The 26,796-nt window shown below is 42.8% G+C and overlaps 1 protein-coding gene across 1 annotated transcript in view; it reads right to left on the bottom strand.

Annotated features, from left to right (window-relative positions):
* Positions 1 to 26,796, bottom strand: part of LOC147706698 (phosphofurin acidic cluster sorting protein 2-like) — an 825,692-nt gene that overhangs the window by 84,516 nt on the left and 714,380 nt on the right. The window contains exon 19 of the mRNA XM_086925834.1: positions 5,539 to 5,581. Coding sequence (XP_086781960.1) covers positions 5,539 to 5,581 — 43 coding nt within the window. The remainder of the gene's footprint in view (positions 1 to 5,538; positions 5,582 to 26,796) is intronic.

The following is a 26,796-nucleotide window of genomic DNA, read 5'->3' as shown; positions in this document are numbered from 1 at the left end:
CTGAAGGAAGAGTGGGCCATAATCTGGAACTGATTCATTGTCTTGGCTCAAACCTCTAATTTATGTTACAAAAGATCAGTGAATGCAGTAGTGTACAGGGCTGCAAAGTTTAGAAATAACGTACATCTGCACCTGGCCCATTAGTATAAAAGATGATGATATTTGTGGTTCTATTCATTACATTTGTCATCAATTGCAGAAATCTCTCAAGAAAAGTACTCTGTAGATGATGGAGACTATCAATCGGATCCTCAGTTTGCACTTTTAGACGCTGACAGATTGTAAAAGCGTCTCTCCTCTCTTGGGATACGGGTGCTGTATGAGTTTCTTCTTCTTCTTCTGGACCGTGAGCGCCCCAGAGGTCTGGCCTTCGGCCTCAGGAAGAACTGACTGCTGCTGTCCATGAGGAGTGTTGGTGGGAAGAATATGCAAAATCCACAGGGGCATCTCAGCATCATCTGAAGGTCTTGGAGATTTTCTGGGGTTTTCAAAATCCCAATCGTCAAAGCCTGAACACTAAACTGTAATCACAAAAACAACAACACTCACAGCAAGAGGTTCTTGCTGTGAAGCTCTTGATGAAGACATCTCAATGAGTCCAAACAACTCAACAACAGTCAGGATTTATGGCAGTGGTACCAGAGGGACTTCAAGAGACATCAGAATTCATCAGAGCAAGCTTCAAGATAAGGGGAATGACGCTCCAGACCCTGGTCTTGGTATTTTATCTTGATTCAGAGTAAAGGATGCAAATCTTTAGAGTTTTCAGCATGGACAAAACGACCCCCCGTCCCTTGGCCTCCAACATCACCCTTCCTGAGACACAGGACACAGTGTTAGTGTCCGAGACCAGGAGACAATCAGTGCAAGGGCATTTTTTTTACACTATTTCATTGCAGGAGGAACACTTTCCCAAAACACCTGGAGTGATAGATAGGGACGAGAGAATCAGTGGGAAAGGAGAAAGGTCAACAAAAACTGAATAAGAAAATTCAAATAAAAGATATAGCAGTTGAGTGAGTTTCAACAAAGCAGAGCAGAGTGTTGAAGGAATGTTCTTTTCATAAAGTAGAAAAATTACCTCATGTTTAACTGCCTGCACACTGAGAGCTTCACAGTTGCACCATTTGTAATTTACTGTAAACTTCTATATCTTTCCACTTCTGTCCTTTTGAGGGAAGACAGCAAGGCCACTCTTAAACTTAGTTTCAGTTTTAGTTCGACTTTACATGTAAAAAATGATGGTGTCTCCAATGGGCAACAGAAACACCTTCAGGGAAACCAAATGTTCTTCCTGTAAACCATTCTCCAGAGTCCTAGAGACAACCAAAGACATTTGCATGTTTCTGAATACTATTAAAATCAGCTCATGAAGGCTACGGGAACTTTGAGGCTTACAGATTCTGAAGGATAAAAACAAAAAAGAATACTGTACATTTTTAGGAACCTTCAAACAAAGCTGTAAATATACAAATTGCACATTAAAGGTATGTACGGTTGTTGTGTTGGCAGAACGCCTGTGCAGCTACTTCAAGATCTTGCCTTTGCTGTGGTTTATCCAATTAAAACATATTAATTAGCAGGTTTCCACTGAGGGCGTGTCAGCTCAACAAGTAGCCATCTCTGAGATCTGGAGGCGTTCTGTCCCGGGCCTGGGATGATGACGCCATTGTCAGACAGCACGGACGCAACATAGTATCTTACGCCGACGACACCCAGCTTATCCTCTCCCTCACGAAGGACCCCGAAGACACCAGGATCAGCTTCCAGGAAGGAATGAAGGACATCGCGGCATGGATGAAGGACAGCTGCCTGAAGCTCAACACAGAGAAAACAGAGGTCCTCATCCTAGGACCCTCACCTCTGCCTGGGATGACACATGGTGGCCCTCCGCCCTCGGGAGCCCTCCCACCCCGACAGACCAGGCGAGGAACCTCAGCATCAACATTGATTCCTCACTCACCATGACCCACCAGATCAATGCCGTTGCCTCCACCAACTACAACTGCCTCCATATCCTCCGAAAGACCTTCAAATGGATCCCACCCGAGCACAGAAAAACCGTCACCCACGCACTCATAACCAGCAGACTGGACAACGGAAACGCCCTCTACGCCGGCATCAACAAGTCCCTCCTACACAAGCTCCAAATCATCCAGAATGCCGCGGCCAGACTCGTGCTCGGGACTACTCGGCACGAACACATGACGCAACACCTCCACAACCTACACTGGCTCCCCGTAGATAAGAGAATAACCTTCAAACGTCTTACCCACACCTACAAATCCCTCCACAACATCCGTCCCAAATACCTCAACGAAAGAGTCTGCTTCCACGAACCCAAAAGGAATCTCCGATCCTCTGATCTCGCCCTAGCAGAGATCCCCGCATTCGCAGAAGCAGAGCAGGAGGAAGGGCGTTCTCCTACATCGCAGCCATCACCTGGAACAAGCTCCCAATCAGCATCAGACACTCCCCAAACCTGCACGCCTTCAGGAAGGACCTCAAGACTTAGCTCTTCGACTGAGTTGGAGCTGTTATGAGAGGCCTTATTCATGACTCCACAGACAAGACCTGCATTCTTTTACCAAAAAGGATCTACGGAAGTAATTTATGATACCAAAAGAAATGTATAAAACACTGTTCATATTGATTGTACTTTGAGACAGTCCTCAGACCCACTTCTGTAACTGTGCTCCCGGCTGAAGTCTTCAAATAAACCAACTGATCCTGTTTTGCCAAATTCCTCTAGTCTTTTGCTTTTTCAAGGTAAATCCCTATTTGAGCAACAACACTTTGTGTGGCGCTGCGTTGCTTGGCAAGTATGGAGTAACGCAAGACAGCGCAAATCGCTGAATTGCATCACTCTGTGCTGGAAAGACGTTACATGGGTTTAGCGTGGGTGTTTCCATGCACCCACCCATGGATTCTCGCGACTGGAAGACCTGGTAATGCATCAAACATGTACGCCTTTCCAATAGAGGCGCACAGAGGAGAAATATCTTTATTTCTCCTAGTTACTTTCTTTTTCTTTCAATGTGTGCTGAATTCTCTCTAGTGATTGTTTTTGTGCAGGAAGGTGTGGCTTCCGGCACAAAAGCAAACCTGCCTGTAATGCAGGCACCCTTGCATCATGGTGCCAGGGTGCCTGGGTTGGTTCAAGGTAGCCACCAGCGCAAGGACAGACCGGGAATGCGCCGTATCTTGATAGATATGGGAATTTGTACACTCTCCATTTGATGCAGCGCAGTAAAATGTTTTCCCGTGTTGCGCTGCATCACATTTTGATAAATTGGGGCTGTGCTATATCGGTAAAAGAGATTACAGAACCAGACGATTAATAAAACTAGGCAGAAATACATGTGATGTCATCAGCATTTATAAAATAAATTAGAACAAGTATAGTAGGTAATAATACGTGAAGCAGATATTACCTATGGAAACATACACACAGAAGAATCCAATTGGATAACATGCATTCAATAAAAACATAGATTAAGGGGCAAACATGTTAGATGTAGAGATACAAGGTGTGAGAGACAACGGGATTAGGATTACAAGCATCCGATTTCCAAATTCACATCTCCCAATTTCCTTTTGCCTTCTAATGTGTCTTTCTGGCTCACATACAACAACAAACACCACTTCTTTCAAATTGTCAAAACCTCGGATACACCCAGTATTCCCCTTAAGTACCATCCCGCTATATCAGAGTGTGACGTCGCTACACGCACAATTTGTGCGAGGGCGGATATGTGAATTTGGAAATTGCGAGCTTGTGATCCTGATCCTCCTGACTCTTACAACTCCCACCTTCCAGAGCATTGCCTGTTTGCCTGCAGGGATTAGGTATTGTGATTAGCTTGCTTTTTAAGGTATGCAAACATAATGGTGATGATCATTTTTTTTTGTTTAAACTTTATTTTTCAGTTTACACAACATAAACAAGAACACCCAATTGGCATCATTACAGTGTATGTATACAGATCGACGACCTCATTATCGGCACTTAGGACTGTAGGCAGCATCAAGGAATGGTGAAGATAATTAATCTTTAACTCTGACTGTGTGTTGCAGATTTGAATGATATTCTATTGGAATCTTGAGACAGACATCTGTGAGCGTTCACATAGGCTGGTGTGACTGGAATACAAAAAACAGAATAAACTGACTGGCAGCTTTCAACTGTCTGGTTTGGTTCTGAGTTTTCAACACTTTCCAGACCCTAGGGTGCTGTTGGGTCTCCACCGTAGGGAATATGTGGAGGTTCATCAACAATGTGATGTGAGTCTCGAACTGCAACATGAATGCGACTAAGGCGCACAGGCTTGAGCCCTGAGGTAAGGAGTGGGAGGAAATACTTCAATATGAATGTGAGTAACATGAGAGTGTAAACTGGACAGGTAAGGTCAGGGCATATAAATGGACATTGTAATAGATGAATGACATTATAAAGATTAGGGGGATAATGTTTGTCTATTACCATCATTTACCATCATACTCTTTGCATCCACAAATATGTCGGATTTCTATGTCAAGGAGATTTTATGGTTAAAATTAATATTATTGTTTTTATGTAAGACTTTGTGAACTGAAATATATTTACCAATCAATTATCCTATCTGATCTCTAAGAACACTGCTGACTTGATTCCAAGGATTAGAGATGTGGCCGCCTGGTGGATGTAATGCTGAAGTTTAGGTTGTCTGCCACCAGTATGTATAGAATATATATGTTTATTTATGTAATGCGTATCTATCTGTAACCATGGGATATATATCACTGGTGTTACTATATAAGTGTATAGTGCGATTACGCTGGTGAGTCTGGTGTAACAAGGTTCTTTTGCCCATAAGATCTTTGAGGGCCCTGAGGAATTGGCAGTACGATGCGAAATACACGCTGGCTTCTTATCCAATATATCCTTGGGTTTCGCTCCAGTATACCATTAAGCCACAAAAGTCTCACTTTGAATTTAGTTTTGGATTACAAAGTAAGAGTTTTCCCTCTCATTGCTTACATACAAGCTTCATGCATAAGTTTGGATTTACAAACGATAAATACGGACTAAGACTGGAGGGTCGACCTGTCGGAGCTTGAACTCCACCAGAGTGGGCTATTAGAATTGTTCTTTAAGATGGTCATTATCTGGGACAAGTACTAGAAGTGTTTTCTTCATGACAAAAAAGGTGGATATATTTTATGTCTAATGCTGCTTTTAATGTTAATATTGATATAATGAAATAATGATTTCATTTTGGATTTACTCCCCTTTATAAGAAAGGAAGTCATAACTGGTTACCTGGCTTAGAGGGTTTGGGAACTACCACAGGACTATAAGACCTGTGTAAACAATTGCTTATTATAAACATTTTGCTGACTGAGAAGAAGAGATAAAGGGAAGACTGCTCTTTTGGGGAGGGCATGGGCAAGGAAACAAATGATTACAGTCACATGTATGTATATTCCCACGGTTTTACAGATTGTTTTCGAGGGGCAAAAGAAGAACATTCAAATTGAAAACTTTGGTTCACTCACCCCAACAAAGGGCACAAACTTCTGGCAGGAGTCCTCATCTGGGCTGTGTAAAAAAACAAAAACACAGAGAGAGAGAGATAGCATGAGAGCAAGGACATCATGGGAGGTAGCACGACCTACAGCCCATCTCATGCCACACAGCTCAACATCTGCCTGACTTCAAGTGAGAGAATATTTTAAATTCATAGAAACAGAATCTGAAAGTCTGAAAAGCTTGTCTTGTACTTGCAACCTCGAGACAGACTGATCTTATGTGTTCTAATGCTGGAGTGTCCCTTCTATAGTGTGGCAGATGTAATAAAAAACCTTGTGACGTTTCTTTACCTACATTTCCCGGTGTCTATCCCATGCACTCCTGAAATCCTTTACTATTTTGGATTTTTTCATTGATTTTAGGTTTTAGAGGTTGGAATGGACAGTAATGTACAGTTTCAGTTCTACTGACTGGTAAAACGTCATGTGATTGATTCCCTTTTATATCCTGATCTCGGCACAAACTCCTTCATGTAATACCTGACGCCATTTAAAGACCCCGGCCATGTGCATAAACTACAATTCTTCAGGTGCAGCATCAAGAGTCATGTCTTTAGAATTATTAGAAAATCAATTTCCAGTCACCTGTTCTTCTTTCTACACGCACCAAAACATTCCAGTTGGTCTCTACTTTGCTTTGTCTTAGGTGCAGATCCCACCACAGGAACCTAAAAATAATAACCTAAAGAGAACCTGGAGGAGATAATCTCAAGACGTTAACCCTCAAACTATGATCTTGAGATATTAGCCTCAGCAGGATAACCTCTCCTGTTAGCCGGACGGACCTCACCTGCCACCTGCTCCTGTGGATTATCGAGCTGCAAGGGTACGAGGCTGTGCTTGACTGCATTCAATCTGAGCTGCCGCCCCAGACAAACCTTCCAATGCTCAGAAATAACCCCTTGTTTACGTAGGACACCTATCTGATGACAAGTCTTTTTTGTTCTACAAACCTGCACATATTTAACATTCCTTTTACCGTCTCACATGTATACATAACAAATGTTGTTTTGGGACCACTTCAGGTCACTTTCTTAAAAAAAAAAATTAAACATAAAAAACAACTGGGTCAGAATTATAGGTGGGTTAGGTTAAACATATGAGGGCAATGAAGGTACAAATATACTGGGGTAAATACTAAGGATGAGAAATAGTTCCTATGCCAGAGAGCAGTGGTCTTAATTTTATAGTGTAACTGGATGGTGACAGTTGCCACATGGATTTTGTCCAGGTACCATCTTGTGATAGTTAGCCAGGCTGTCCAGATTATCGTTGGCCTTCTTCAGTAGCATTAGGATAAATCTGATTCTGGACCGGATGCAGAATCTATCTTGAAAATACATTCTTCACATTCATTTAATAGCTCCCTCTATAAATGAACCAGAGGAACAGCCATGGGGGCAAACTTTGTCACCTTCTATGCTATACCCATGATGGGCTTTCTTGAAAGAAAATGGAACTGAGATGACAAAGGCTCAGTATCCTACCACATGGTATATTCTGGGGCACGGAAATAGACAACATTTGGCATGGGGATCCACACATACTACAGCAATTCTCTATATTTCGTAACACAAACTGCACATAAGACACAACATGAGCACAAACTGTATAAACGTCCGGATTTTAATGTCTGTATCATAGAGATATTACTACAATCACAAATGATCCAGAGTCAGACAGCAGTCAAAATCAATCCTACTTGCAAACAAAAGGGGCCATCTGATCCACCAGTTTCAGAATATCCCTAAACAAGAGTATCCACAAATCTGATGTATTGTGTCAGGAGTTCTTCAGACAAAAGGCTTAGACTTACTTGAGGGGGTTAAGACAAGAAACTATAAGACTAATAACCTCAAATTTACTACAAGACATTTGTAACAATTGACTTAAAAACAGCTTCTCCATACAAAGAAACTTCAAGAATAAAAAAAACATTAGCACCTATTAGTATGGACACACTCACAAGTACATTTTCCAAAAATGTTCATATTCTGTAGGAGAAGCTTTAATCTATATTCTGCAATCTGGCAATACAGCTAACAAATATTTGAATCCCACACTGACATTCAGGAAATTGCTGATCATAAGACAAGAATACTATCGAAAGAGGAATCTTTAACTCACACCCACCCACCAACATGCACTTTAAATGATACCATGTTAAGAACGCATCCCCAAATTCCAGGCACTAGAACAGATTGACCCATCTACATGAAAAGGAAACAGAAACGGGATAACTAGACTTAGGAGCATAGAAGCTGGCCTCAACAATGATCCAGAACTACACAATTATTTTTTTGAGCCAGAACAATTTTTATTTGGTATTTCGCTACAAAATAAGTTTTTTCAGTTCTACAGTTGTGCTTCTGAGAACTGACGTGGACTGTGGCTGATGCAGTGACAGCTGCACCTATAACTGCTGGAGATCCAGACTATGGCCCGCTTCACCAGACCATGCCATTCTCTATGCTCTTCCCTATGACTTCTACCGGGTCCGCCCTGCGCCTTCGATGGGTCCAGCAACTACTAGTTACACCACCATGACCTGAATAACCACGTTAGCACAAGCAGCCAGTAACATACCAGTCCCATTCTTGCACAGCTCTCATTCTGTAATGAATGTGCTATTTTTATGATAAATAGCTTGGTAATGACCGTCGCCCACCACCATCTCAGGCTTATTTAGCATATTTTAGCCTAATATAGTGATATGTAGGCCTCTTTCTGACTTTACCTTGTTCTCTGGCAGTGCTGACTACTGCCTTTGACATGCTCTCATGTCAGCTTGCTTTGCAATTCATATCATCACATAACATAGTGATGTGTCGGCCTGAAGCTACAAAGTAGGGTTTGATTATGTCTCTTTCTGTTTCTGACTTTATCTTGCTTAATGGCAGGGCTTCCCTATTGGCTTTGGCATGATCTTATGCCTTCTTGCATACTAATTTTGCTCTTTTGCAGGAATAGAGGTCTATGCTTGAGCGACTTCATTTTCTGAGCTGTCGCCATTTTCTGAGCCTCTCTGGGTGAGAAGGCATGTTTTCCTTTCCACTTGTTGTTCACCCTTCTTAAACTAGAAGGGACCGGTTCTTGTTGGAGGAATGTACTTGCCCTGCCCGAAATCATAACAGAGGTCTGATCAGCCGAAGCTGTGGCCTTGGCGCAGACTGGCACAGAATCTGATGAGAAAGAGGGCGCGGGGCTCACAGGAGCTTCGTCCTACGTTTTCATTTGTACTAAAGGAGGTGTCTGAGCTCTGATCTCTGGTAGTCCATCACATTGCAGACGTGCAGTTGTGACAGTGGAGCAGAGAATCCTGATTAGGCTGGGGAGACGGACTCCCCTCTGGGGAAGTGGAAACAGAATGTGTAGAAACTTGGTGAGGTAACTCTGATATTCTAACTGTTCTTATCTAACTATCTTCTCCTATTTTCAGGTTCCATGCATTAATATCCATATACGTTCTATATGTTTTACTTTTTGCATTTAGCAATTGCTTAGGTGTTATTATGAAGAAGGCTTATCGTGACATATTAGTAATTTCTTTCTTTTGTCATTCCATCATTGTGTAATAAAGAAACTCCAGAGCATATGATTATTTGTTTGTGTTCCTTGTGGAGGAAGGGCGGGCCCCTTTTTTACCAAGTGCTTACGGAAGGATGGGTAATTGTCGATACGATAGGGAAACCGGCTCCCAGCAAGGAGCGAAATTCTGATTCTTATACCCCAGCCTAGTTGAGGAGGTGTGCGTTGGATATATGTGATTTAGTGCTGAGGCACTTTGTTCGCTGCAAAGAGTTGTTCGCACTGAGGTGCGTTGTAGTGCTGAGGCACTTTGTTCGCTGCAAAGCGTTGTTCGCACTGAGGTGCGTTGTCGTGCTTTACAAATCCTCCCAACTAAGGCTATAGACTTTTTAGTATTTTTAGTGTTGGTGCTCCTTTCTTGGGTATGTATTGTGGAGAGTTGTGTCCTTTGGGTCATAGGAACTGCTGAAGCCCTTTCAGTTAATTGTGTGCCCAAGTTCAGACATATGCTTGGATAAATAGCCATGTTTTGAGGAGCTTTCTAAATCTCAATAGATCTGTACAAGTTCTGATATCGGCTGGAAGGGAGTTCCAAAATCTCAGTGCCAACACAGCGACCTACTGTCACCTTGACGTTTCAATTTGTAAGAGGGTATGGTCAACAGATTCATGTGGGATGAGTGCATGTTACGAGTGGGTACATGCCTTTGGACGAGGCTGAAGATAAATTTCGGGCTTGTGCCATGCAAAGCCTTAAAAATGATGCAGCCGAATTTAAATGCCGATCGTTGAGGGATGGGAAGCCAGTGCAATTCTCTCATAATGGGGGAGACAGGCTGCCATCTATGCTGTTGATAAACCAATCTTGCTGCCTGATTCTGTACCAATTGCAGTCTTTTAATAAGGTATAATGGGATGCCAAAATACAACAAGTTGGCATAATCCAAGTGTGATATGACCAGGGCTAGAACAGCCTCTATCAATGCCTCCCTGGTGCGGAGTCTACTAATCTTCTTTGTTTTTCTCAGCTGGAAGACGCAGGTCGAGGTAACTGACCCGATTTGGGTTTTCATGGTCAGATCGCTATTAATTATCACCCTGAGGCTCTTGGCCAATGGTGATGGAATGGTGGGGGGAGCACAACTCAGGTGGCCAGAAATGGGAACTCCAAGGATACTGTGTGCCGCCTATCATGATGAGTTCGGTCTTGTCTGGATTGAGTTTTAGGTGGTTGCTGTTCATCCAATCACGTTTGGAACCTAATACCAACAACATTGTGCTATTATGTTTCCCAGACTTATGTTTCTGGCAGCACAAGCAACTAACCAGTTATGTTTACCATAATTTAATGTCCTCAAAAAGACCCCTCTCAGTTAAGTGGGCTCAGAGCAGTGTCCACAGATTAGGTTACATACCCCTCCACATAGCCAACCAATCAGCAGTCTGCTCAGCTTTCTCACACGTAAGAGGCCCTGAAAAAGACCAATTCCAGAGAATACAGGCCGCGGCATAGACCTAGGATCCAGGGCAGCTTGAGTCGCATCCCTAGTCTGCACAGACAACCAATCAGCCCGCAAAGATGTTCTGCCTTCGAAAGTCCCTCAAAATGATCAATTCCTGCAAGAGGAGATCACAGAAGCACCGCAGACTCCAGCATAGCTTGGATCGCGTGGCTCCACATGAGCAGCTAATCCGCTTCCTACCATCGTCTTCTGCCCTCGCACAGGAACGCAAAGCAACAGACAGATTCAGACAAGGACACCTTCTATTAGGGCTTGGGACTCCTGCTGTAAGCATGTCAGTGAGGAAGAGGCTACTTATGCATTTAGGAGAAACGCTCCCACATTCTCAACAAACCCGAAGGCTCAGTAAATATTTCCCACTGGTGATAAACAGACAGTACAGAGTGCAGTGTCTGTATGTAGATGTACTCTAGTAACCACGTCAAAGTAATAGGAATCAACTGGTAACAGTTACTGAAATGAATAGCTTTCCTCTGATTGTTCTGAGACAGATGAAAATGACAGTTACACCAGTGGCGTTTGCACCTGTGATCTTCAGGGTCCACACACATAGCTGCAGAAGATGCACTAATCATAAAACAGTCTTCCCACCTAGGTGAGCTGTGAACTGCAAGATGGAAGGGTCTTGAAACTCTAATCACTAGTTTAATAAATCTTAACAAGAGAAAAATGGCAACTAAATGTAAAATATTACTGCAGAAGCAGACACAGAACAATCCCGTTACTAGATAATATTCTTTCTTCTCCTTGCACAACATGTAAGGGTGGATTGTGGTGGGTAGGAAGGACAAGGAGTGGCGAACAGTGATGAGCATTAGAAAAATATGTGCCAATCTGATCCCTATATTTGATCCTTTGCGTCCCGATTTTCTACTCAGAAATCTGTGTTTTGTATCTCACGATCCTACCAGAATTCCTTACATGATAAAATCCTTATTGCTACTAAAAGTACCTACTCAAATTTACGGTATAAAGCTAACCAATGCCCCGGCTGCATTTCATGGAGTCTACCTTTGCGGCAAAGCACCTCTGACAATTTACTACACATCCCTGATTAAAGCACCAACCACAAATTATGAGTTACATTTACCAAATTAAAATATTCTATTGAAGCTCCTTCCACAAAATCACAAAACTCAACCTACTAAAGATCTTGCATCAATCACAGGACACTTCCCACCGAATTACAGGACTCCTCACACCAAGTCACCTTTCAAAATTATAGGATTTCTTCCTAGTGAAGCACATTTCACAAATCACAAGTCACGTCCCACCAACTCACCTTCCACACCTTAGAAGATTCTTTCTAATGAAGCAACTTCCACAAATGATAAGAGACTTCCTGCAGAAGCCCCTTTTACAAGTTACAGGGCCGCGCATTCCTATCTAAACGGTTAGAATACTTCATCATTTAAAAATGACATTCTTCTGACAAACAGCCTTCCAATAGACTCCTCTTTCAGCCAAACCTCATCCCAATGTTGAGGTGGCCTGCTTCCGATCTTTTGATCGACGACTTTTGGAATCAAAACAACTTGTACAATTTTTACATCAATAGCTAAACAAGTATGATTATTTACAAGTTCACTTCCTCTTGCTCTATCAAAAATATGAATTCTACTTACTTTTGCTCTATCAAAATTAAGAATTTCACTTCCTCTTGCTCTATCAAAAATCAGAATTTCACTTCCTCTTGCTCTATCGAAAATAAGAACTCTACTTCCTCTTGCTCTATCGAAAATAAGAATTCTACTTACTCTTGCTCTATCAAAAGTAAGAATTTCACTTCCTCTTGCTCTATTAAAAATAAGAATTGTACTTCCTCTCGCTCTATCAAAAATAAGAATTCTACTTACTCTTGCGTTACCAAAAATAAGAACTTCACTTCCTCTTGCTCTATCAAAAATAAGAATTCAACTTACTTTTGCTCTATCAAAATTAAGAATTTCACTTCCTCTTGCTCTATTAAAAATAAGAATTGTACTTCCTCTCGTTCTATCAAAAATAAGAATTCTACTTACTCTTGCTCTATCAAAAATAAGAATCTACTTATTCTTGCTCTATCAAAAGTAAGAATTTCTCTTCCTCTATTAAAAATAAGAATTTTACTTCCTCTTGCTCTATCAAAAATAAGAATCTACTTACTCTTGCTCTATCAAAAGTAAGAATTTCACTTCCTCGTGCTCTATTAAAAATAAGACTTTTACTTCCTCTTGCTCTATTAAAAATAAGAATCTACTTACTCTTGCTCTATCAAAAGTAAGAATTTCTCTTCCTCTATTAAAAATAAGAATTTTACTTCCTCTTGCTCTATCAAAAATAAGAATTCTACTTACTCTTGCTCTATCAAAAATAAGAATCTACTTACTCTTGCTCTATCAAAAGTAAGAATTTCTCTTCCTCTATTAAAAATAAGAATTTTACTTCCTCTTGCTCTATCAAAAATAAGAATTCTACTTACTCTTGCTCTATCAAAAGTAAGAATTTCACTTCCTCGTGCTCTATTAAAAATAAGAATTGTACTTCCTCTCGCTCTATCAAAAATAAGAATTCTACTTCCTCTTGCTCTATTAAAAATAAGAATCTACTTACTCTTGCTCTATCAAAAGTAAGAATTTCTCTTCCTCTATTAAAAATAAGAATTTTACTTCCTCTTGCTCTATCAAAAATAAGAATCTACTTACTCTTGCTCTATCAAAAATAAGAATTTCACTTCCTCGTGCTCTATTAAAAATAAGAATTGTACTTCCTCTCGTTCTATCAAAAATGAGAATTCTACTTACTCTTGCTCTATCAAAAATAAGAATCTACTTACTCTTGCTCTATCAAAAGTAAGAATTTCTCTTCCTCTATTAAAAATAAGAATTTTACTTCCTCTTGCTCTATCAAAAATAAGAATCTACTTACTCTTGCTCTATCAAAAGTAAGAATTTCACTTCCTCGTGCTCTATTAAAAATAAGACTTTTACTTCCTCTTGCTCTATTAAAAATAAGAACCTACTTACTCTTGCTCTATCAAAAGTAAGAATTTCTCTTCCTCTATTAAAAATAAGAATTTTACTTCCTCTTGCTCTATCAAAAATAAGAATCTACTTACTCTTGCTCTATCAAAAATAAGAATTTCACTTCCTCGTGCTCTATTAAAAATAAGACTTTTACTTCCTCTTGCTCTATTAAAAATAAGAATTCTACTTACTCTTGCTCTATCAAAAATAAGAATTCTACTTACTCTTGCTCTATCAAAAATAAGAATCTACTTACTCTTGCTCTATCAAAAGTAAGAATTTCTCTTCCTCTATTAAAAATAAGAATTTTACTTCCTCTTGCTCTATCAAAAATAAGAATTTCACTTCCTCTTGCTCTATCGAAAATAAGAATTCTACTTACTCTTGCTCTATCAAAAGTAAGAATTTCACTTCCTCTTGCTCTATTAAAAATAAGACTTTTACTTCCTCTTGCTCTATTAAAAATAAGAATCTACTTACTCTTGCTCTATCAAAAATAAGAATCTACTTACTCTTGCTCTATCAAAAGTAAGAATTTCTCTTCCTCTATTAAAAATAAGAATTTTACTTCCTCTTGCTCTATCAAAAATAAGAATTCTACTTACTCTTGCTCTATCAAAAGTAAGAATTTCACTTCCTCGTGCTCTATTAAAAATAAGAATCTACTTACTCTTGCTCTATCAAAAGTAAGAATTTCTCTTCCTCTATTAAAAATAAGAATGTACTTCCTCTTGCTCTATTAAAAATAAGAATCTACTTACTCTTGCTCTATCAAAAGTAAGAATTTCTCTTCCTCTATTAAAAATAAGAATTTTACTTCCTCTTGCTCTATCAAAAATAAGAATTCTACTTCCTCTTGCTCAATCGAAAATAAGAATTCTACTTACTCTTGCTCTATCAAAAGTAAGAATTTCACTTCCTCTTGCTCTATTAAAAATAAGAATTGTACTTCCTCTCGCTCTATCAAAAATAAGAATTCTACTTACTCTTGCGTTACCAAAAATAAGAACTTCACTTCCTCTTGCTCTATCAAAAATAAGAATTCAACTTACTTTTGCTCTATCAAAATTAAGAATTTCACTTCCTCTTGCTCTATTAAAAATAAGAATTGTACTTCCTCTCGTTCTATCAAAAATAAGAATTCTACTTACTCTTGCTCTATCAACAATAAGAATCTACTTACTCTTGCTCTATCAAAAGTAAGAATTTCTCTTCCTCTATTAAAAATAAGAATTTTACTTCCTCTTGCTCTATCAAAAATAAGAATCTACTTACTCTTGCTCTATCAAAAGTAAGAATTTCACTTCCTCGTGCTCTATTAAAAATAAGACTTTTACTTCCTCTTGCTCTATTAAAAATAAGAATCTACTTACTCTTGCTCTATCAAAAGTAAGAATTTCTCTTCCTCTATTAAAAATAAGAATTTTACTTCCTCTTGCTCTATCAAAAATAAGAATTCTACTTACTCTTGCTCTATCAAAAATAAGAATCTACTTACTCTTGCTCTATCAAAAGTAAGAATTTCTCTTCCTCTATTAAAAATAAGAATTTTACTTCCTCTTGCTCTATCAAAAATAAGAATTCTACTTACTCTTGCTCTATCAAAAGTAAGAATTTCACTTCCTCGTGCTCTATTAAAAATAAGAATTGTACTTCCTCTCGCTCTATCAAAAATAAGAATTCTACTTACTCTTGCTCTATCAAAAATAAGAATTCTACTTACTCTTGCTCTATCAAAAATAAGAATCTACTTACTCTTGCTCTATCAAAAGTAAGAATTTCTCTTCCTCTATTAAAAATAAGAATTTTACTTCCTCTTGCTCTATCAAAAATAAGAATTTCACTTCCTCTTGCTCTATCGAAAATAAGAATTCTACTTACTCTTGCTCTATCAAAAGTAAGAATTTCACTTCCTCTTGCTCTATTAAAAATAAGAATTGTACTTCCTCTCGTTCTATCAAAAATGAGAATTCTACTTACTCTTGCTCTATCAAAAATAAGAATCTACTTACTCTTGCTCTATCAAAAGTAAGAATTTCTCTTCCTCTATTAAAAATAAGAATTTTACTTCCTCTTGCTCTATCAAAAATAAGAATCTACTTACTCTTGCTCTATCAAAAGTAAGAATTTCACTTCCTCGTGCTCTATTAAAAATAAGACTTTTACTTCCTCTTGCTCTATTAAAAATAAGAATCTACTTACTCTTGCTCTATCAAAAGTAAGAATTTCTCTTCCTCTATTAAAAATAAGAATTTTACTTCCTCTTGCTCTATCAAAAATAAGAATTCTACTTACTCTTGCTCTATCAAAAATAAGAATCTACTTACTCTTGCTCTATCAAAAGTAAGAATTTCTCTTCCTCTATTAAAAATAAGAATTTTACTTCCTCTTGCTCTATCAAAAATAATAATTCTACTTACTCTATCAAAAGTAAGAATTTCACTTCCTCGTGCTCTATTAAAAATAAGAATCTACTTACTCTTGCTCTATCAAAAGTAAGAATTTCTCTTCCTCTATTAAAAATAAGAATTTACTTCCTCTTGCTCTATTAAAAATAAGAATCTACTTACTCTTGCTCTATCAAAAGTAAGAATTTCTCTTCCTCTATTAAAAATAAGAATTTTACTTCCTCTTGCTCTATCAAAAATAAGAATTCTACTTACTCTTGCTCTATCAAAAATAAGAATCTACTTACTCTTGCTCTATCAAAAGTAAGAATTTCTCTTCCTCTATTAAAAATAAGAATTTTACTTCCTCTTGCTCTATCAAAAATAAGAATTGTACTTCCTCTTGCTCTATCAAAAATAAGAATTCTACTTCCTCTTGCTCTATTAAAAATAAGAATCTACTTACTCTTGCTCTATCAAAAGTAAGAATTTCTCTTCCTCTATTAAAAATAAGAATTTTACTTCCTCTTGCTCTATCAAAAATAAGAATCTACTTACTCTTGCTCTATCAAAAGTAAGAATTTCACTTCCTCGTGCTCTATTAAAAATAAGACTTTTACTTCCTCTTGCTCTATTAAAAAAAAGAATCTACTTACTCTTGCTCTATCAAAAGTAAGAATTTCTCTTCCTCGATTAAAAATAAGAATTTTACTTCCTCTTGCTCTATCAAAAATAAGAATTCTACTTACTCTTGCTCTATCAAAAGTAAGAATTTCACTTCCTCGTGCTCTATTAAAAATAAGAATTTTACTTCCTCTTGCTCTATTAAAAATAAGAATTTTAAATCCTCTCTCAAAAGTCTTGACCAAGTTTCCCTGTGCTGTTTATCAATTACTCTGCTCAAAACTGCTAGTTTACTATTTGAAGGGAAGACGCGTTCAGTGCTTCTCCACAGTACTACTGATATAGTCACAGAACTTCTGTTTAATACTGAAACTTTCTTGGATTTCTTCATTTTTCAAAACCTTAGGTCCTCCCTTAGCTATAAGCCGGCCTCATGCACCTTGAAGCTCCCTGGGGTAATACAGAAGCTTCGTCCAGCCTATCCCAAGAGCCGGACCTTGATGCACATCCGTGCCCTCACCGCCCTGCACCCCGCCATCTTGGAGACCGCTGTGAGTGTCAATGCGTGAAATGGGAGCTAGGTGTGTGCTCAAACACATCAGACTCAATAAATACAGTAATGGGGTGGAAGGGAGGAGACATGGATGATGTAGGATACAACATGGGAGTAAGCAGACAGTCACAGTTCAATACCTGATGTAAAAATCAAAATACAAACTTCTCTTCCTTGAAGGCCAAAGAAATCAAAAGAAGTGACAGGTGAAAAGGACTGCTCCGAGACACTGGCAAAATACAGAGAGACCGTGACATGTAAAGGTGGCAAAATACAGGCATTAACACTTTCTTCAGAACATATTTTACAAGCTCAAACCAGGAGGCTGAAGAGTTGCAGGGACAGAGCCAGTGAGACATGAACAGCCTATCCTCTGTGCACCCTCGATTAGATCCCACACTTTGTGTTACTGATATTCCGTACAGTGGATCACCCCGTGTGTGGATCTCACAGCTTTGTTTAATGTCACATAGGCTAGTCGTGGCATTTTATAGACACAAGAGAGGGTTTTCATACTAGGAGAAGGTGGCGCTCAGCTAGATCTGCGTGTGTGTATGTGTGAGTTAAACAACTCTAAAGGTGGATGTGGTGCTAACCAGGTAGGGGAGACCCCTGTAACCCCTACATCTGTGTGGGAATGCCCCACAACACTAAAGTACAACAAAGTCCTGGGCACTCAAAACAAAAGTCAAAACAGGAACTTAAATCCTTGCCACCACTGACTCTTCAGAGCTGAGCTGGTGTGAGCAAAAAGGAGTGATCGAGACACCGGTGATAATGCCAACACCTGCATTTTCAGACATCTCTACACTCAATGCGAGATGTGCCGGGTCTGAATTATCACTGGCACCTCGAATACACCGTCTGGTACTTCCCAGTACAGAGAACTCTTCTCTTACCTGTAGCTATTACTCACCCGTCATTTGGAGCACACCGGGTTGGAATTATCACCGGTGTCTTGATCACTCCTTTTTGCTCACACCAGCTCAGCCCTGAAGAGTCAGTGGTCAATTAACACCCTGACGAAACACGTGTCGGCTGGTTGCTCTATGCTGAGTAAATCACAACACAAAGAACATTAAAGAAATTTGGATCAATTCCTCTACAGTTGCTATTTAATGGACCTTTGTCTATGGACTTACACTTAAGGATTTAAGTTCCTGTTTTGAGTTTTGTTTTGAGTGCCCAGTCGTGGCATTTTACTTGTGCTTCCTTTTGTAGAAAATCTCCTTCGCCCTGGAAACAGATTCTAATGATACCTCTGTTTATTTAGAGAAGGTGTTAAGAAGCACTGAACACACTAGTGTCCAATCACTTAGGGCCTGATTCACAAAGGGCCTCTGCACTCGGGCAGGCGGCCCAGCAGTTGTGGGGAAATCTCTGCATTTGGGGCAGCGGCCCACAGTCATGGGGGAGTCTCTAAACTCGTTGCAGAGGCCCCATAGTCATGGGGAGTCTCTAAACTTGTGGTGGGGGCCCGCAGTCGTGGGGGAGTCTCCGCACTCATGGTGGAGGCCCTGTAGTTATTGGGGAGTCTCTGCACTTGTGGCAGAGGCCCTGCTGTCGTGGGGGAGTCTTTACACTCATGGCAGAGGCCCCGCAGTCATGGGGGAGTCTCTGCACTCATGGCAGAGGCCCCGCAGTCATGGGGAATATCTACACTTGTGGAGGGGGCAGCACAGTCGTGGGGTAGTCTCATGCACTTCGGGCAGAATCTCCGCAATGAGAGTTTTCACCCTGAGTGTGCCGACTCCCCAGGATTGTGGGGCCTCCACCAGAAGTGCAGACACTCCCCCATGACTGCATGGCATCCGCCACAAGTGCAAAGACTCCCCCACAATGGTGGGGCCTCTGCCACGAGGACAGAGACTCCCCCACAACGGTGGGGCCTCTGCCACGAGGGCAGAGACTCCCCCACAACGGTGGGGCCTCGTCCACGAGGGCAGAGAATCCCCCACGACATTGAGGCCTCTGCCATGAGTGCAGAGACTCCCCCATGACTGTGGTGCCTCCACCACGAGTGCAAAGACTCCCCACGACGGTGGGGCCTCCACCACGAGTGCAGAGACTCCCCCACGACTGTGGGCTGCAACCATGACTGCAGAGACTCCCCATGATTGTGGGGCCTCCACCAAATGTGCAAAGACTCCCCCACGACTGTGGGTCTCCGCCACAAGTGCAGAGATGCCCCACGACTGTGCGGCCTCCACCACGAGTGCAGAGACTCCCCCACGACTGCGGGCCTCCATAAGGAGTGCAGAGGCTCCCCCACGACTGTGCGGCCTCCACCACGATTGCAGAGACTCCCCCACGACTGCAGGCCTCTGCCATGAGTGCAGTGACTCCCCCATGACTGCAGGGCCTCTGCCACGAGTGCAGAGACTCCCCATGATTGTGGGGCCTCCACCAAAAGTGCAAAGACTCCCCCACGACTGTGGGTCTCCGCCACAAGTGCAGAGATGCCCCACGACTGTGCGGCCTCCACCACGAGTGCAGAGACTCCCCCACGACTGCGGGCCTCCATAAGGAGTGCAGAGGCTCCCCCACGACTGTGCGGCCTCCACCACGATTGCAGAGACTCCCCCACGACTGCAGGCCTCTGCCATGAGTGCAGTGACTCCCCCACGACTGCAGGCCTCTGCCACGAGTGCAGAGACTCCCCCACGACTGCGGGGCCTCTGCCACGAGTGCACAGACTCCCCCACGACTGCGGGGTCTCTGCCACGAGTGCAGAGACTCCCCCACGACTGCAGGGCCTCTGCTATGAGTGCAGAGGCCTTTTGTGAAACAGGCCCAGAATGTTTAGAAATCCTTGTGATTCACTCGCGTATGGATTAGGAGGCGGAGAAGAACTGTACGCTTTATGATCCAGGATTACGTGTCGCCTGCTGGAAAAAGTTTGGGAGACCGACAGTGATAAGAAATAACACACGTCAGAGAAAACACTGAGTTCAAAGGATGTGCAATACTTACTGTTAAAAGGTGTTCCTGTGAATTATAGATACACAAAAGAGTTCCACACCTTGAAGTCTTCCTTTTGCCAGCGATGATTACAGATCTTTCACTTTTAAAGTGGGTGTAGGAGGCTGGCTTAGTATATGGTACACATTTATTTAAGTGTAGCACCCTGCACTAATCCAAGCAACCCTTGTGGTGATTTTAGTGGTTTAAGACAACCACAGAAAGCTCTCTAAGTGGTAGCTGTGGAGAGCAGACTCTAGGCTTAGTCCAGAAGGAGTGCTAAGCAGCTTGTTTTACCGGTACCAATCATGATGTGTGGGTTAAACGGAAAAGAACCACACAGTGTATTTATACAAATATGTCTTGATATTACACAACACTCACTAACACATTGGTATATCTCCTACCCGGAGCTATAAACACAAATACACAATGATACTTCAATTGCAAAAGGTAAGTAAGCACAAAATACAGTGGTCTCCAGGGGGAAACAAAAACATACACTAAAAAAATGGAATGCGAACTGCGACCAAAGTTGGGACTATGACCAGGAGAATCAGAGGAGCTGGGAAACCACCCGAGTTAAGTACCGAGGAATTCCACAGAGGCTGTGTGCAGAGTAGAGCAAGCACAAGGAGATGATGAACGGAGTTCTGAAACCCCAGTACAGACCCAGCTACGTGCAAATCAGTCTTGACCCTGAGCCTCATGGGAACAGTCCAGCCCGAACTGCCAAGCCAGTTCTTCTCCTGACCGGAAACATGCATCCTGGGACCAGTTATGGGGTAATACCTCTCATCAGCCAAGCTAGCTTGAATTCAGTGGCAAAGTGAGCAAGAGACCCACGTCTAGGCATACCCTGCCAACTTAGAGCAAACAAATCAAACACAAGGAGATGATGGATGGAGCGCTGAAACTTTTCAGACACTCACCCCCGTCACACATCTGAGTTGAATCCATCATCGTTCTTTAGCTCAAGCGGAATCGGTCTCTGTCCATTAGAAGTCAATGGGGAAGTTGCAGATGCAGTTTTTAAGAAGAAGGACCCTTCCCAGTGGACCTTGAAGAAACCCTGTGGAAGACATAAGGTTGGAGAGTGACCCCACCTGTGAGTATCCCAGAAACCAGGATACCTACAGCAGGGAAGCCGGGTGCATAGGTGTGAAATAACGTCGGAAACTGCTGTGACCACAATGGAGGACTTCAGAAAAGATGCCGCTGGAGAAAACTGTGCCAGAGTCGGATTGAATTCAAGGATGGATTCTTAAAGTGAAAAACCTGTAAGCAGAGGGGACACTGTCTATGCCAGTCGGAGGTGACCAGGAGGCACGTAAGAGCAATGCCCACCGATGGCTGATGGTTCAGGTGAGTTGACTGTGACCTTGTCGCTGCAGCTGAAGGGAACAGGTGATGCTGAGGAAGGCGGGCAGCCTTGCACGAGCAGTCCCACGTAGGAAGTCGAGAACCAGGAGATCGGTGTCCGGCGGGAGCACCAACAAGCATTGGCAGCTGCAACAGACGTTGAAAGTGAAGAAGGAGCAACGTTGGGACCAGCAAGGTCCACGGCACTCACCACAAGCAGGGGAGTCAAAGTAGGCCAGAGCAAGCAGGGGAGTCCACTGGAGCAGAAGAAAACCCTCAAGAGGACACAAAGGCCAAAGACGCAGGAGTCGCAAGAGGACCCCGACAGCTCACCAATAAGGAAGGCGCACAGTGCAGCGAGGATGCTGTACTTGGCAGGAAGAGATGCTAGAGGCTGTAGCTTCTTGTAGTCAGAAGATCTCTGGAGTGTAGAGCCAACAAGCTTTGGAAACAGCAAGTTGACATGGTGCACAGGGGTTTAGTTCCGACGAGGGATACTGGCCTCAAAATTGCAGAAAGGACAGGTCAGGCCTCGAGGGACTTGCCGAACTGCCACCTGTGTTGCTGAACCTTTCTAAATCCATGGGACGTTAGGAGCAGCAGACTGGTCAGCTCTGCTGCGGTGCCTGCAGGTGCAGGGGAGTGACTCCTTCACACTAAGGGAGATTACTTTGGGTGTCCTTGATGACCACAGGTCTGGTGCAGATCCCCGAAGAAGCCCAGACACAGACGAAGACTCGCAGAACAGCGAGACCAGAAGCAGCAGGAGTCTTCCTTGATGCAGTCTCGGTTCCAGGCGAAGTCCACGTATACAGATGGTTGAAGAGTGTTGTGGTTTCAGGCTTGAGTCTTGTCCCACGACGAATCTGAGGACCCACCCACAGGTAAGCCCTTTAATACCCTAGGAAAGGGGTTAGGACGACTCAGGGGTCCCTCCCAGAGGAGCGGCTGGACAGAGGGGAGAATACTCCAATGTCCTTTGTCCAGTTTCGTACCAGAGCAGGATCCAAAGGCTCCCTGAATTGATTCAAACTGGAGTATCCGAAGAGGGAACCAATTGTGCCCTTCAAAGCAGTCTGGTGGCGCTAGCAAGTGCCCCCACCCCAGCCCAATACACTAAGTCCTGTCTGCGAGGTGGTCACATCTCCCAGTGACAAGAAACCTATTGTTCTACCTTCCCCTGCTCGAGCTTGGTTCAGCAGCAGGGGGGCAGAATCGTGTCGGTGGTCGGCAGCAGCACTAGCTTGCTGTCAGACCCTGAAAGGCTGTTACCGATAGTACAGGGGGGTATCCTAAGGCAGCCCCCAGTACATAGGATCATACTTCCAACACTGGAATCGATGTTGGGGTATGATTTCAAACATGTGTGATACCATACATGACTGGGTTAAGTGCAGGCACTATATAGTTAGGCATCACATAATGACTGATGTCTACTATGTGTATAAAAATGTCTGACTGCACTTACAAAGCTTGGAGAATCGACTCTGGGGTTTGTAGTGGTGTCTGCTCATGCAGAGCACCCTCACACTTATAACCAACACACTGCCTTCAGGAGTGAAAGCCTACCATAGGGGTGACTTATAGGTTTTAAGTGCAGTGACCTCGGATATAAGGAAACTTATATCTGTCATAAGAGGTGCAGGCACCAACTCTCACAGGCTGCAATGGTAGGCCTGTAGTCACAGTTTGAGTGGTCTCTCATGGGTGGCACAATACATGCGGCAGCCATGGGAGATGCCTGGTGTACCTAAGACCTGGGTACCTTAGTAACTATGGGGCTTACACAGGTATACCAGTAGCTAATTGTGGATGTATAGAAGTACTAACCATGGTCAAATTCAGGGAGAAAACATTGTGACTGGGGTCATGATTAGCAGGATCCCAGTCAGACTAGTCAAAAACACACTGACACCAGGCAAAAAGTGGGGGTAACCATGCCAGAAGGATCCTACCTTCCTACAGCAGGCCTCTGAGTTAGTACCCTGAGCCACACAGAGCGGGTAGTCCAACCTCCCAGGATCTAGAGGTGACGGGTGGGCCGGTGGCAATCAGCTGGAGTACTACTTAAGGAGAACTAATGATTCTTGAAAGCTGCAGCCATTGTCATGGTACTTATAGAGCGCACTGTCACCAGACGGTCACCTTGCGGTGTCGCCTATTCGGCTTCCTGGCGCTGATACTCATACCGCTGTGGAACCCCTCCTGGCTTTCCCTGTTTAGTGTCCACTCCTGGGCACCCCCAGGGTGAAGCCAGGCATCCTTAGCGCTGTTGGGGCCTTTGTGGAGATAAAGCAAGCTATTGTCCAGAGTTGCAGCGTGGGGCCCGTGATTAGAATAGGCACTGAGGCGGGAATTAACAGGTCCGAGGAAATTGAGCCCGAGACCCCGCCGAGGCGGGAATCGAACCCTGGTCCCTGGCCAGAACTCTGCATCAGGGTCTGACGCTCTGACCATTGAGCCACACTCCTCCACTAACACTAACGTACGAGGTAAACGAATCACAGACACAGATTCAGATGTTGAGCTTACATCCCGGGAGGCTGCAAGACGATTTCTATAGAGACACTACAATCTCTACTAGATCAGACAAGGCACAAATTATCAGCAACAGTTGTCTAATCCCAAATTGTAATAAACACTAAACCCTATCCCAATTATACATACAGTGATTACGGTTAACTGGAAGCTCGTGGTCAATGAATTCTGAATTGATTTATACACTGGAAGCGTGTGGGGGAATGTACAAGTTTATGCTGTGCCTTCTTTCGCGGTTTCTTTAATATCAGGATCCTCATGGGTTCCTTGGGGCGACTCTTGATGAGTGTTCCAGGCTCCATCAGTTACTTGAGGAGGCCGGGAGCAGTAGCCAGATAGATGTGTGCCACTCCTTTAGCTCCATCCTATTAAACGTTTCAAGACAAATCCTCCATCGCCTGATCTTGTCATTGTCCATAACATAAATTTGCGACAAGCAACTTGATCCTCAAAGGAACCTACTCTTTCAACTTGTTTATTCGGCAGTACTGTCGGCTAACCTAACTACTCTTGAGAATTCAATTGATCGTATACTGTCAAGTCGCTTCAAGATCTCTTAAAACTTAATTTCTGAGCCTCCAGCGTTTCCTGAAAGAGATACTCTGAGCGTGAGCTCTCTCCGGCATTGGCTGTCCACAGTGACTCTCCATCGATGACTTATGCCTCAAAGACACAACTGAAAGCTTGCATTGGGTCTAAAGCCAAGCTGATCTCTTCCATTCCTCCACCCAAGGGAGACAGACACATCACTCTCTCCTTCCTAAAGACACTTCCTCATACGAGGCATTCTTAGATATTCCCCAACAGCAACTGGCAAAAACCTTACATTTAAAGGTCCATTATGGCACACTTGAGATAGGGTCCCCTACATCCACGTGGAATGCTGGCAGAAACACTAACCCAATGACCTCTGCACAATCTGCTCCTTGACAGCAAAAGCAAGTATGAGCCATGTCTTGCTTTTCTCGCCTCCATACAAAAAGACAAGAAATAAAAGGGTCCGCCCACTCTGTAACCATTTAGCCATTACAAGGTAGATTGAGGCCTTACGGGTGGCAAAGGGTGATGCATCTAGTTACACAGCGGCCACTCTAAGCAAATACTTATTTTTAGTTGGGCTGATAAGGAAACAAAAAGGTAAAAAGGTTTAGGCCTGGTAGAGCAGGCTGATTGGTAAAGCACGCTGGGCGATATCAAGCATATTCGTTCCGCTCTCCGATAGGTAAATTAAAAAAAGAATGAACAGTTTTTCAGACACCACGTGCTGGGGACTGATGCACTTCCTTCAATTTACAAGATATACTGAGATTTGGTGTCCAGAGTTTCGCAATCATCTACAACCGCCATGCGGGAAAACAACTATCAAATAGTAGGTTCGTTTTATAGCACTTGTATAGCATCATGGCACTAGATAGTTTAAATCAGCTTTTATCCTATGTTTTATCTGACTTTAAGGTATATGTAATATACCTTGTAATTTCCATTCATTGGAAGATGGGTGTAGAATGGATGTGAGAAGTTGGCCTGGTATATGCTGTCCACTAATTAAAGTGGGCACCTTGCACCAGTCCAACCAACCCTTATTGATGATTAGGTTAAAGACAACCTTTATCGAAAGCTATCCTAGCGGTAGCTGTGGAGAGCAGCCTTCAGGCTAAGTCTTGAAGGAGTGTAAAGCAGCTTGTTTTACCAGAGTATCACCTCCTGAATGACTAAATGAAAGGAGACCCACACAAGTAATATATAAAATATATGTATTTATTACTAAACACTTTTTACTAACTTCTTTATGAGATTAGAGCACAAGATACACAATATTAAATCACTAGAACGACAGTAAATAGCAAGTGGTATAACAACCACGACTTGACTAGACACAGTGCCTAGAGCACATAGAATCGCTGGGACCCCCTAGGAACCACCCAAAGTAGTGACAGGGCAGCCATAGAGGCCGCGTGCAGTGTGAGAACACAGGCGAGAGCTCCGAACAACTCTATGGGAAAGTCGCGATTGGAATTTGAAAGATTAAGGACACTTCAGAGAGGACTTTGAGTAAACCCTTTCAAAGATAGAAGGTTCTAAGGCCAGCACCCATGTGAGCACCGGAGTACTCGTTTCACCTAACCCAGGGAGGCCGGGTGCATAGGTGTCAAGTAATGTCGGGAATCTTCTTCGTTTTCAATAGCGTGATGCTGAAAAGTGCTGGTACCGGGAAGATGAAAAGTGCCCGGTGTGATCCAAGCCTGGATCGGAGATGAGAAGAACCTGATAACAAAGGGGACAGAGTCTGGGTCACTTCAGGATGACCAGGGGCTCGGTAGACAAATGCCCACCGATGTTGGTTACTTCAGGTGAGTTGACGCGATGCTTGACTCTGCAGCCACGGGGACCAGGAGACATTGAGGACGACCAAAGTCGGAGGTGAGCTGTCCCACGAAGGATGTCGAGTGCTGGGGAGGAGGGGGGAGGGGGGCGGGGGTCGGTGTCCGGATGGAACACTACAAAGCCTTGGCAACTGCAACCCACGCGGTCACAGGAAATCAACTTTGATGAGGACCAGCAAGGTCCTGGGGACTCTCCAAGTGATGGAGAGTCAGGGCACGTCTGGAGCAACCAGGAAAGCCCACGGAAAGTTAAAATTACCTTCTCAGGGACCCACAGGCCAACAGATAAGGGATCGTGAAGGAACCTTGAGAGGAATCACAAAATACCAGCCCACGGAACACTTGTGGAGTGTAGGCCGG

This window comes from Lissotriton vulgaris, chromosome 6 (genome assembly GCF_964263255.1).
Source record: "Lissotriton vulgaris chromosome 6, aLisVul1.2, whole genome shotgun sequence".
Lineage (NCBI taxonomy): Eukaryota > Metazoa > Chordata > Amphibia > Caudata > Salamandridae > Lissotriton > Lissotriton vulgaris.
The sequence above is the reverse complement of the archived record's forward strand: the minus strand, read 5'-3'. Positions and strand labels throughout refer to the sequence as shown.